The following is a 12,944-nucleotide window of genomic DNA, read 5'->3' as shown; positions in this document are numbered from 1 at the left end:
CTCTTGTCATATTTGAAGTGCCTGATGTTTAGCAATGAGATGTTTCCAGGAAACCCAGTACAGATGGCTACATCTCTGTCCTGCAATAAACAGTAACAGGCCAGTTTCCAGACTTAACTACAATCGACTATTTAACAGAAAAAGTTTATGTTTCAGTGCAAAGAAAACAACTCTTCTATTGTTTGTTTCTTTTCCAGATACGCTGTATTAACATTTCTTCTATGACCAAGTGGTTGCATATTGAAAAACAGAAAGCAGCTAATTATATATATATATATATATATATATATATATATATATATATATATATATATATATATATATATATATATATATATATATATATATATATATATATATACTTATTTCCCCACAAACAGTAAGAATAAACACACCTGATTTTAAAAGATATTCCTCTGAAATCCTTTCAGGGTCTTTCGGTGCCTCGACCTGCCTACAGTGCCATAAGGGTACATATAAACCAAGGACACAGCTCATCTGGTTCAACTGTGGCAGGGAGGGTAACAGAAACAAGTGAAAAGATTTCAGATGGTGTGCAGAGCCAGGCAACAACATGTTGAATCTACTCTCAAAGGCACAACAGCTGATCACATGTATGTCAAACATACTTCAGTTTCCAACAAACTTATCTGCACTGTGGTACTGCTCATGCAGAATATTTAATTTACAAACTACTTCAGATGCACAAAACATCCTGAAAAAGTTGTGGAAGCATCTTTCTCAGTCCACCTGGTAAAAGGTAGACTTTTTTTCCTAAAACCCTGCTATGACATTATTTTTACCAATAAAAAAAAGAACTGCTGCATTCATACCACAGTATGGGTTTGAGTGGAATCCCTGTCTGCATTTTATAAATACTGCATTCAGTCTGACCTCTTCCTGAGCTCTCAATGAAGAGTGGACTGAAAAGTACAGTTAAGTAGTACGTGTGTGTTTGACTATCTTTGGCAAGCTCATACAGGAAGAACTATTATACAAAAACTGTAGTAAAATGAATAGTTGGACAGAACACGTGTAAAGGGGAGGTTAAGATTCAGACCTCTAAAACTTGCGCAGGGGAACAGGTTTCAAATATTTGTCAAGTAAAAAGTACAGTGAGAAACAGTGCTTGTTGTATGTAAATGTTTCACTTTTAAGGCTGCTCCAGAGACAGTGAAATTCAATCAAATGCAGCCAAAGAATTTCAAATATTTGAAACCATTTCCTTTACTCAGGTCTGACTAGGAGAGTCCGTTAACAACAGGTTGCGGGTCAGAGTCCCCCTTGTAGGAGACTTTGGCGGGCCTCTCAGTGGAAGACCTGGGAGCTCTGGTGGCATTGCTGCCCTCACTGTCGGCAGCATTGTTGTTAGAACCATTGGTGGATGTCGGGACAGACGGCGGGCTGTGCTCAGCGATGGCATCCACCTTACCCTGAGCAAAAATGTGGGGTGAACAAATAATGCATTTCTAATGCATTCAAACAAATTCACCATTAAGTAGCCAGAAAAAAAACGAACATTTTATAAAGCAGCATCTACATTCAGAAGTACAACAAATCCAGGTTAAATAATGTGGTTTTATAAATAAAAGTCAAGCATCAAGAGCAGACAGAAATAAAGAACTTTTATGGAAAGAGACTTTATAAAAGGTTAACTTTGGTCTGCCAACAATTTTTTAACAGATGACATTTAAGTACTAACCACATCCTTGTTTTTCTTGGTGTCCTTGGTGGCCATCTGTCTGCTCTGAGATTCAGCCCTGGATATGTAGTCAGCCACTGTCACTGTAAGGACAACAGAGAAAAGAAAACCACTGATCATGACATTGTCTGTTTTCTTTAAATAACAGTCTGAGTCTGTCTCTCAGTGCTGTGAAACTAAGCACAAAGTAGTAGTGAACATGGACAGTAGTGGCAAATGAGGAATGTGGAGAAAATAATTTCTTTCTCCATTGTTGGTCATTTTCTGTGGAAACCAAGCATGGTTGACAGTTTTGAAAATGTTACACAAACTGAAAAGACACAGTAGACCCTGTCTGGCAGTCTGAAAGGAGCTTTTCAGCACTTTTAGACTCAAAATAGCACTTCTTTTTGTACTATACACTAACCAAATAGAAGCCATGTAAACTTGATACATCGCACACAACATTACAGAAAAGTAAGTTAGAGGTCAGGCTTACTATGACACACTACACAAACCAGGACTGCCATTGGTGTAACTGACAGTCTGACAACGTGAAAACAAACAGCCTAGTTGTTAATGAGCAAGTATTGCGTTTGTGAAATAATACAAGAAAAAAGGAAGATGCATACTTTCTATTTGCACAGCAAACCAGCGTGAACAGTGTAGGCCAGTCAGTCAACACCTTATTGGTTTAGTATGTTGTTGGTGGCACACAAACAAACACCAGACCTGGTGCAGAACCTTTTAGACAAGCCATTAGGAGCACTGTTCAGGGGAGGGGATGCTGGCAGTTGCCATGGTTACCTGGCTGCCTCTCCTCAGGTAGGCGGATGCGGCGACGTCGACTACGGTTACGACGCTGAGGTTTAGCTTCAGGGTCATCTAGGGTTTTTAGGTCATCACAAAGAGAGGGATTTGGGGCTTATATTATCTTTAAACCAGAGACCCGTCTTTGAACTGCACTGGCTCCTTTTACACTTAAAATGGGTAATGATGCACTGCTGCACATTCTGGAGAGCTCCGATAGCTAAAAACAGCACTGTTAGCTCTATGACAGACTTTTTTACTAAGATATTCTTCTTAAAGCACTGTTTTGTGACTATGTTTAACTTTGTGGGTGCATGAGGAAGTCTTATTATAATCTTTCCAAATAGTGTTGACTTCCCTACCTATTCCATTTTCACTCATTGAGGCGTTGTCCGACTCGCTCATGCCATCCATTAGTGTGGCGTCCTCGTCTGTTCTGCGTCGTCGAGATCTTCTGCGGCGGTTCAGAGGCAAGTTGGACTCGCTAGCATCTGTATCAGCTGTCTGGTCTGTCTCTGTGTTTGTCTCCAAGGCTCCATAGGCATGGCTGTCCTCATGGTCCCGAGGTCCTGCTGCAGAGTTATGTCAGATTCACAGAAAATAGGTTATACCTAGAGTCAAACTACCTTATGACAAGACTTTTACAAAAGAAAGGTATTTTTGTGTCCCTCTTTATATCGTCTAAGAGTGAGTTTTACCTGAGCTGTTGTTGTATCCTCCTCTTCCTCCTCTTCCCCGTCCTCCAGGCCCTCCTCTGCCTCTGCCGGGTCCAGGCCTCCTGCGGCCATCTCTTTGTGGGCGTGAGCCTCTCTCCCTCTCCCTGCAAGTCAGTCACTCAGTCAATAAATCAGTCAAAACTCTTAATCTTAAACATAAGCATGCTCAATGCTTTACAATAAAATTAAATGAAATAGATGGTGCAGAACAGCCGGCACCAAGTCAGATGCTATGTTTTATAGATTTGCAGCTATAACACAGCTTCCACTAAAAACTGAAAACAGCTGCACATTTTGTAAATCTTTAGGTTTGATAAAAAACAACTCACCTGTCCTGGTCTTCTCCAGCAAGGGACCAGTCACTGAGCTCATCCTTGCGCTCTGAATCTGTCTCAGAGGCGTTGGACTGCTCTGAGTTGGTGCCTAGAATAATCAAACAAACACACAAGAGGACAGAGAGACAGCCACACAGAAAGGTTAACACAGATTCTAAAATACTTGGGCACAGTTGCATCCGTTTTTTTGTCCGGACGTTTTAATTCCTGCACTGTTTTATTTCTGATTTCTTGCACAAAAGGTACATTCTTACACAGTATCTGGCAGCAACTAAGTTGATTTTATAATATTTGATTTTAAATGTGCTTACCATATCCAGTGCTGTAGCCTCTGCGCCCACGCCCTCGACCGTTGTAGGAGCGACTGACATGTAAAGAGGACGAGGAGGCATTCGCACTGCCATCTGTAGTATACCCTCCTCCTCTTTCCCCTCTCTCTCCTCTCTCCCTGTCAGCTGGCCGGTGACCCTGGGTGATCTGACGTAACTGTTCATCAATCTGCATCCTCTCCAGACGAAGCTGCTCAACCTCCTAGAGGGGAAAAAGAAATCCAGGAAATGATAAGAATAAAGAGAAAGGAAAAGCAAGAAACACAAGAAGCAAGAAGTGATTGTAATTCTTTTGTGTTTCAAGCAATGTTCTCTGAGAAATGCATTTTTTCTTAAGAAGAGTCATCACTGGATACACATGCATAATCATTATACACACATCTATATCACATCCAGTGTGCCTTGTGTTGCTTATTCTGAATCTTGCTAGGCTGCTTCCCTGTGTATAATCCACAATCTGCCTCAGCTCTTCGTCTAGCTGCTGGCCCTCAGCAAGAAGCTCCACCATGTCCTACACACACACACACACACACACACACAGCAAAGCAAACACGCACAAAGCAGCAACACAGCACAAAACAAACACAAATACATGCAAAGTGCAAAATGTATCCACAGTGAAACACACCGCAGAACTGCAAAGTGATTATCTATGAAAATTATCATAAGTTTGATACATTTGTATGGTATTCACAATTAACACTGTAGACTGAACATGTAAAATAATAATCATCTAGGATTCCCACCAGGAAAATATTTACTAGAGTTGGTAATAAACTATATGTCCAGCTGGTCAATATTGAAAACTTCAAGTCAATGTCTAGCTGGTGATTATCAAACTTCAAACCAACTTCAGCTCCTTGCACTCCTCTGCTTGGGAGGTGGGTTTTTTTCTTCACACAACTCCCATCTAACTGTGACTGATTGAGCTGTTAGCCTCAAAATGGGATAAACTCATAAAGATTTGTTGTTTTTCTGACGCTGCAACATGCTGCTTTGACTTATTTACCACAAAACCTACAATGTGACCAATCAATCACTGCCATCTCGTGAGCTAGGTCTGAAAGATCCTGGTGCTTTTCATCTCGTGTTTAATTTAGCGATAAGATGGCCTCTGCTCTTCCTCCACAAAGTTCAGTATTTTATGTCATAAAAGTGTATAAAATTTTTATGTTAGCAGAGGCAGTCTTTACTTCAGGCAAGGCAGCTGCCTCCACTCTAAAATACTACTGTATAGGGAACCTTGATAATCCTTGTATTTACTACATACAAACATATAGTAAGTATTTTTGCACTTTGTATGAGGCATCCTTAGGTATTTATTATTCATATTAAATATTATTATTGATTGGTTTGATATACTTCCCGATCAGGTATCACTTAATTTGAGTACCTGCACAGCACAAAATCAAAGCAGTGTTACTATTTAGACTTTAGCAAATCTTATCAAGCGTTGTAGACATGCTGCTGGTGGCAAGTAAATGCCAATTAGCCCGTATGTATGGAAATTATTTCAACACTGGTTGGCCAGGACGTGCATTAAGAGGTAGCCTGAAATGGCTGTAAATTGAAGCTATGGCACTGAGAGAAAGCAAAGAATTGGCAAAAACATGCATCAAAACCCCTTTTCCCCCACTTCATCACACACACACACACACACACATTTGTTTCACTATCCCCGTGGGGGACAGTCATTGACATAATGTTTTCCTTAGCCCTTACCCTAATCTTAACCATCACAACTAAGTGCCTAACCTTAACCCTTACCCTAACCCTAACCTAATTATAACATGTACCCTAAAACGAAGTCTTAACCCTCAAAAAGCAGGCTCTACCCGTGGGGACCTCAATTTTTGACCCCACAGTGACACAAGTCTCAATGGGTTAGTGTGCATTCAGGTTAAAGTCCCCACCGGGATATAAGAACATGAAACACACAGACACACAGGTATCCTTACATTGAGGTAAGAGATGTGGTACTCCAGCAAAACCTGAACATTGCCAATACTCTCCTTGGTACCGACAAAGATGAATGGGACCATTCCCTGTGTCAACAAAACACAAAAACACACACACACACACACACACGTTAGTATGGGACTGACTGAACCAAGTGGAAAGAAAGTGTGTACATCATTCGTATTGAGCAAACAAAAATGGTGACACTTAACAGTACTCTACAAGCAGCTTTATCAGTATCAGTAAAGATGTGGCAGTAGCAGGCTTACTTCCTGTCGGGGCTGCTTGTTGTCCTTGTCTCCTTCTATCCTGACCCTCACCACACCAGACTTGTCCACAATTTCCTGGATGACCTTACCGTTCTTACCAATCACTTTGCCTAGGGACACAGAGCAGGGAAAAGATGTGAAGGTGAATAGTAATGATAAACTAATGAAGCTGAAAGCACTTCATATTAGAGTAAATAACTATAACTAATAACTATAATTATTTTAGGGGTTTTGTTTTCCTCTTAAGTTACACAGATATTGTAATGAATATTAGATGTCTTTCAATGTGTCACACATAATTATCTGTAATGTGGTACCAGTATCACGGCTAACGTAAAGAACATCTCATTTTCAGCTGCCCTGTGACTGCCCCTAATAAACAGAAGTTTGGGGGATTTCCACAATTGGGCAGTAAATGGGTGTGTGTGTGTGTGTGTTTACATACCAACAAGGTTCCTGGGCACCTGGACAGAGTCCTCCAAAAACTCCAGGTAGCCCCTGGCCTTCTTCACTGCCTCTGCTGACTGAAAGACAACACAGGGTTACTTCACTTAATCTGTTATACGTTCAACTAACACACATGCACAGTCAACAGTAAGCATCTGTATGTTCTACATACAAATAACACAGTCAGCTTCTGAATACAGTCACAAGATAATGGTCATATCCACCTAAAATAATAAACACAACCATGGTAAAAATGTTAAGAATACATGTGCACACTCTCCCACATACACCCCTACATGTTTCAGTATAAACACAAGTTCAAATATGTCTACACTGTTTCTCCCAACATTTGTTGTAAAGACTGTTCATTCATTCCTTTTCCCCCCCATCACTGAAACACTCGTGCCTCTACCATTACTCTACCCTACCTCTCCATATATCCTGAAAGTGCCAGTCTCCTCATCCAGCTCAATGGCAGTGACACCTGGAACTTTCCGTGCTTGCTGGATGTTGTTGCCATGGCTGCCAATGGCCAAGCCCATCAGATCCGTTCTCACCATAAACTCCTCCTGGAAGGATGATACCAGCTGCCTGGAGCTCTACACAAACACAAGAGCAAAGTTTGATTTGTTATTTGTTAATCTTTTAAAAAGTTAATCTTTAGCTTTGAATTAATTCACAATCCTTGAACCTCATTTTTATAGCCAAAACTCACAAATATTTAAAGTAATCAAAATGTGCTCTAAACAATTTAAAGTATTGAAAATGTTATTCATTTAAAAAAAAAAATAATAATTTTGTGGTGAGAGGGAAATTGCCCATATACCATATTCTTATATCCTATATATCTATATATCCTTTCCATTTACTCCCATTGTTCTGTAAAACAGAAAATCCACAACAAAGCCAATTTAGCTCATCAGAATATTCTTTACTACCTTCACTGTTACTTTTTCCTCTTTCATCTGAGGTCCAAGCACTAAATGCTGTACCTCTCAGGGAGTATTTTTAGGATAATGAAATGAATTAATTTAAATTATTAAAATGTTATTTAAATATTATTGATACACCAAAACATTTGGACTGCTACAGGCTAGTTAGGAGCAACACCATAAGTGCTCCATAACTTTTCTTTGTCTTCAGTGCTGTTTTAGGTCTCTTCATATGGTATGGTCATGTCTTTATTTAACTGCCCTTCATATTACCGTGGTGACAGACTGACTTTTAAATTACCAGGTTGAGCTTACCAATTGCCCTCCCTCCAAGGATACAAAGTGACTAAACCATGGTGTTCTTGTTACCAACTTACCTCCAGGTGTTTTGTGGCCTCATGATTGCGTGACATTAGCAGCAGCTTGGTCTTGAGGCTGCGCAGGTGCATGTCACTCAGCAAAGACACACGCTTCACTGTCGTCTCATTGATAGACTACACACACACACACACACACACACACACACACAGAAAACAAAAGAAAACATATGTTGAGTTGCTCCCTTGTTGATGATGACTAGAAAGAAAGGAATAGCTGAGTCATCCACTGTACAAACATACTGAGCAGACACAGATGGAATATATCATGTAGTAGTGTAGATGCTATTATAAATGGCCAAATGTCACCACAGGATTACAGCAAGCCAGTTACCACAATCACTAGTTGGCTGGTCTCAGGGCAGTATGAGATGCGACAGGCTCCCACAGCTTTCTTAAAGTCCTTATGGGCGTTCTCACTCTGGCATCTGTAATATGAGAAACATGTCTTACTTTAAACTTCCCAATCCCTAATGTAAACAAATGGTTTAGCCTTACATCTGACATACAGCTGACAAGGGATTGGGACTGGAGAAATCTTAAATGCAAAGTTCTCAAAGTACAGGCCATATATAACACCAACAATAAACAATCTACTGTATATATGCATGCTGCTGCACATACGCTTCTTGAAGATCCTGAGGAACAGGGACAGTGCACTTGTGAAAGGAGTTCTTGGTGATGGCCTTGTTAGGGTTGACTGGACGCAAACGCTCAAAGGTCACTATCTCATTGTAAGTGGCGTCACAGGCTGCATACTCTATCACATAGAACTGAAAAGACAGACAGGCTCAGTGTGTAAACCTACAGAGACCAACATTAAACAATCTTAATAGTGAAAAGCAGATTTTCAACTAGCACTTTAATAAAACAACAAAGACCATATTTTAGCCACATTAGCATTCTTCATTCAACGCTCTGCTAGATACCAGGTATCATAGATCGATATCTGCGATATTGGTCAATTTAAATGAATGATAATATTGCTAAAATAGAATATCAATAAGAATGTAATACTGTTAACATTCATTTTCATGTAAATATTGAGTGTGTAGTATAGACATTTGTCTTCATAAAGAACAATACTTACATCTCCCTTCATCATGCAGACTTTAGCCAGCCACCAACCACAAGGCTCCTGATCATTGGCTCTGGACAAGATCTGACAGGAGATTAAGACCAAAACAGAGTGAGACACAGACAGAAAGGGATAAGGAAGGAAACAAGGAAAGACAAAAATAAGACTATTTGTGTGTCCTCCTCACCTCCACCTCCTCGCCCTCTCCAATCTCCTTCTTGCCGTCAGCGGGCGGAGGCATCCTGACATCACTGAAGGGCACCTGGCGCTCTGGCTGCCAACTGAAAATAAGATGGTCATTTCTTACCTTGCTAAAACATGGTAATCCTACATTTGTCTTAAAATTTTTAACTTGACATGTTTTATGAAAGCAGCTGGAATACAGGAGAAAGAGAGACTCACTTGTTCTCAAAGGCAATGGTGAGAGAGTCATCGTGGATGTCTTTGACAAAGCCCTGCAGGATGACAGAGACACAGACAGGGGTAAGCACGTAAGAACATGACAGCTGACTGAAATAAAGCGCCACCTATTTAAGCAAGGCTCAACAGTCACTGTTGCCAGGTTGCCACAGGCAACCATTATGAGAAATTGGCAACCAGTTATTGGCCTTTGGTAGCCATCAATCGAGAACCGGTTCCAGTACAGAACCAGTTCCAAATTATCCAATCCATCGCAATCATATGCCTCGGAGCTTATCAATTCCTTTTATCGATGCCGGCGTGCCGCTCACACTAGTTTCTCTCCTCTCCTCTGTCTGCTCCCTGTGTTTCAACAAGGGCGGGGCCAAGCACGCAGATGGAGCAGAGCAGAAGGGAGACAGGTGAAGTAAACATTACTCAAGTTGACGGAAACTGGTTACGTTTTGTAACGCTGAAATTCAACCAAAAGCAAATTAAGTTGTTTGACTGTGGGGTGAAAAGTCTGACTAACCGTTCAACATCATAAACGAATGCTGGCATTTTGTATACCAGGAACAGAGGGTGGACACATTAACTGATAACACTAAAGATTCAAATTCTGTTAAGTATCAGATAAAACACAAACTACAAAGATTGTTTTCGGTTACTGTAATAAAGCTTTTAAACATTCTTTTATGTCACATTTTCATTATTAAGCTGACGTATAACTGCATAGTATCTTAATTACTCAAAATATAAGGTGACTAACAATGGTTATCCAACCAAAAGCTGATGCCTGGCAACCACTTTTAAAAGTTAGTGTTGAGCCCTGTTAAGTTACACTCACAGGACACGACAGAAAGGATACAGCAAGAGTTGACTTTGATTTCTTCAAGCAAGTTCTCTCCTTTGTGATCGTTGTACAAATATTAAGAGGCATGCATTACAGGCACATGGTTTTCATTTGCAGGAGCTTAACTACAAGTTTGAGTACTACAATGTACAGTGCACATTAATACCTAGATTTGGCCTATAATCCAACTTCTTTCAATGTTTTAATCAATGTGCGTTAATAACTAATATTGGTCTTAGACTATTCACAGCAGGTTATGTTGATTACTGATAGTAACAGACATTTGCTGCTGAGTTTTCACGTCACTTTTCAATGCTTTTGCGAATCAAACAAAAAACTCCATTCAGCCCAACTGTTTTTGGTTGGCAGCATGAGTATCAGCAGCAGACATCTTAAAATCTGGGCAAATAAAAGCTTAAAGGCAGAATAAGTAGGATTTTCCTAAAAAAAAACAATGTATAGACGCATTCAAAAATAAAATCAATCATGATTTATGACCCACTAGAAGTGTGTGGCAGTGTCTGTATCTGCAGAGACCCTGCCCTCTGCCTGTATTTTCTTATTAGTTTGCTGTGTTCGGGATGTTTCTGGGCGACAACCTTTGGGCAGTAAGTAGTTGCGCACGCTCTACCAGGTGAGCTACCAGGGTGCCCCACTTAAACTGCATTTTAATAGAACCATAGAGTTACACAGCCACTCTCAAGAGTCCAGCCGGGCAGCTGACAAGCAGGGAAGTGGACAAAGTGACTCATGAAACCAGGGTTGAGCAGTGGTGGAATGTAACTAAGTACATTTACTCAAGTTTAGTTTAGTTACTTGTACTTTACTTGAGTATTTACTATTTATGCAACTTTATACTTCTACTCCACTACATCTCAGGAGGCAAATATTGTACTTTTTACTCCACTACATTTGTCTGACAGCTTAAGTTACTTACGATTACATTTTTTCATATCCTTCCTGTCCAGTGAAAACCATGTATCTCCAAATGAGGTGATTTTGAATGAGATTTTTTTTTTTTATAAACTGAAGGATTAAGTGTTCCTTTATGGGTTAAAACCCCCCTTGGATTAGCTGGAAAATTAAATGCTGATACAACAAACATATGATGATTTTATAGAATATGATGCATTGCTGTCAATTAAACTACCCAAAAGTATATAAAGTCGCTCAAATTAGTTCAACCTTAAACTACTACAGTAAAATGCATCATACACATTAATGCAGCAGTAATATTAATCCAAAAACATCATATATAATAGTAAAACACTGACAGGGAACATTGTTCTGTATAATGAGTACTTTTGATACTTTTGAGTAAATGTTGCTGATAATACTTTACATACTTTTACTTAAAGTAAGGTTGTGACTGCAGGACTTTTACTTGTAGTCGAGTATTTTCAGTGTGGCATTGATACTTTTACTTAAGAAAAGGATCTGAGTACTTCTTCCACAACTGGGGTTAGGCAGACAGAGAAAAGCAGTGGTGACAGTGTCAAATAGTAGTACAGGAATCCGAGGAAAGAAGGAAAGGAGTCCGTGTAGCAGAGGAGATGAGTGAAGGACAGAGAAAACACACTGAAGAGATGGGAGGAAATTAGATGGCACGTCTAGAAATAGCTTTTAAGTCTACGGTATCAGTGACCCTCTCCTGACATGCCAACTGGTCAGGATTGACAAGGAACAGCTGGCTCACACATACAAAAAATAGCTTCGGCATGATGAAGTATCAAATAATAGACAGACACTGAGTAGGTGCAGTTTAACGAGAGCTCAAAATTACTGTCATAACTAGCCATGGTGTCTCCGACATTTCACATACTTTAATAGGCTATGTGATCAAATTCTGTGGGATTTTTAACATCTCTATTAACAGTTTAACAGTTAAACAACTCCAATAACCGAATATATTATATAGAGTTACAGTCGGCTGCTCATACAATATTTACTTTAGCCACATCTTTTGACGTCAACAGTTAGGCAACTAGCAAGTTAGCTAACTTTTAGCTCGAGGAAGCTGCAATTGACCGTCAAGAAAGCTCAATAATAGCCTTTATCGGTTATATATTCCAATAATCGCTGACAAGATCATGTTTCTTTCACTCTGAGTATAAACAAAGGTCGCTAAAAAGTGACAGTTGGCGAAGACTTGCGAGCAATGCTAGCTTAGCCAGCTAATTTTGGCTAGCATTGCTAGTACAAGCTAATGGCAAGCAGTTAGTGCGTTCAGAGCAAGTCGGAAACTGTTGCCGTGGTCCATGAGACTTCAACTAAAATATTGTATCGTGTAACAGGCTATCGTGTTTATTGCTTAATTGATAAGCCAGTATTTACCTTGTAATAAGCCCCGTTGGAGCCACGGACCTCCACCGCCAGTTCTTCCATATTGGACACGCAAAGGATGTTGGGACGACAGGTGCTCCTTACAGCATCAGGAGTGAAGTTTGAAGACTGGAGATGTACACTGCTTACTGTTTTGTCTCGATACAAATGTAGCTCGCTAAAAAGCTTGATTGTGTTTCCTTATGCTGATTATTTACCAAACTGAAGCGTAGAGACATCTATCTTCCAGCTGTATTTTGGTTGTCATATAGCCTTTTAAGAGAGGGTAATAAAGGTTAACTCCAATCAACAATCATATCCATCAATTCACAATCTGATAGTATCAGAATCTGTAATTAAGTACATTTACTCAATTACTTTACTTAACTACAATTTTGAAATAACTTATACTACTTATACTTCCATTTTATCCTACT

General features: G+C 39.8%; 1 protein-coding gene across 8 annotated transcripts; it reads right to left on the bottom strand.

Moving 5' to 3' along the window:
- Nucleotides 1-649: 649 nt before the first annotated feature.
- Nucleotides 650-12,663, bottom strand: fxr1 (fragile X mental retardation, autosomal homolog 1). Of its 8 annotated transcripts, none has more exons than XM_044198211.1 (19): nucleotides 12,520-12,663; nucleotides 9,336-9,388; nucleotides 9,121-9,214; nucleotides 8,946-9,017; nucleotides 8,480-8,628; nucleotides 8,190-8,283; nucleotides 7,856-7,972; nucleotides 6,975-7,145; nucleotides 6,545-6,623; nucleotides 6,100-6,209; nucleotides 5,830-5,925; nucleotides 4,251-4,382; nucleotides 3,854-4,073; nucleotides 3,537-3,630; nucleotides 3,190-3,311; nucleotides 2,854-3,063; nucleotides 2,489-2,566; nucleotides 1,703-1,785; nucleotides 650-1,433 (listed from the first exon to the last, which is right to left on the bottom strand). In XM_044198211.1, exons 1-19 carry the CDS (start codon nucleotides 12,568-12,570, stop codon nucleotides 1,242-1,244), a joined length of 2,217 nt encoding a protein of 738 aa, XP_044054146.1. In that variant the 5' UTR covers nucleotides 12,571-12,663; the 3' UTR covers nucleotides 650-1,241. The 8 variants fall into 8 exon arrangements, with proteins under 8 accessions (XP_044054146.1, XP_044054147.1, XP_044054148.1 ...); XM_044198212.1 differs by having other exon boundaries at nucleotides 5,830-5,922; XM_044198213.1 differs by having other exon boundaries at nucleotides 5,830-5,916; nucleotides 12,520-12,662.
- Nucleotides 12,664-12,944: the final 281 nt, after the last annotated feature.

This window comes from Siniperca chuatsi, linkage group LG6 (genome assembly GCF_020085105.1).
Source record: "Siniperca chuatsi isolate FFG_IHB_CAS linkage group LG6, ASM2008510v1, whole genome shotgun sequence".
Classification (NCBI taxonomy): domain Eukaryota; kingdom Metazoa; phylum Chordata; class Actinopteri; order Centrarchiformes; family Sinipercidae; genus Siniperca; species Siniperca chuatsi.
The sequence above is the reverse complement of the archived record's forward strand: the minus strand, read 5'-3'. Positions and strand labels throughout refer to the sequence as shown.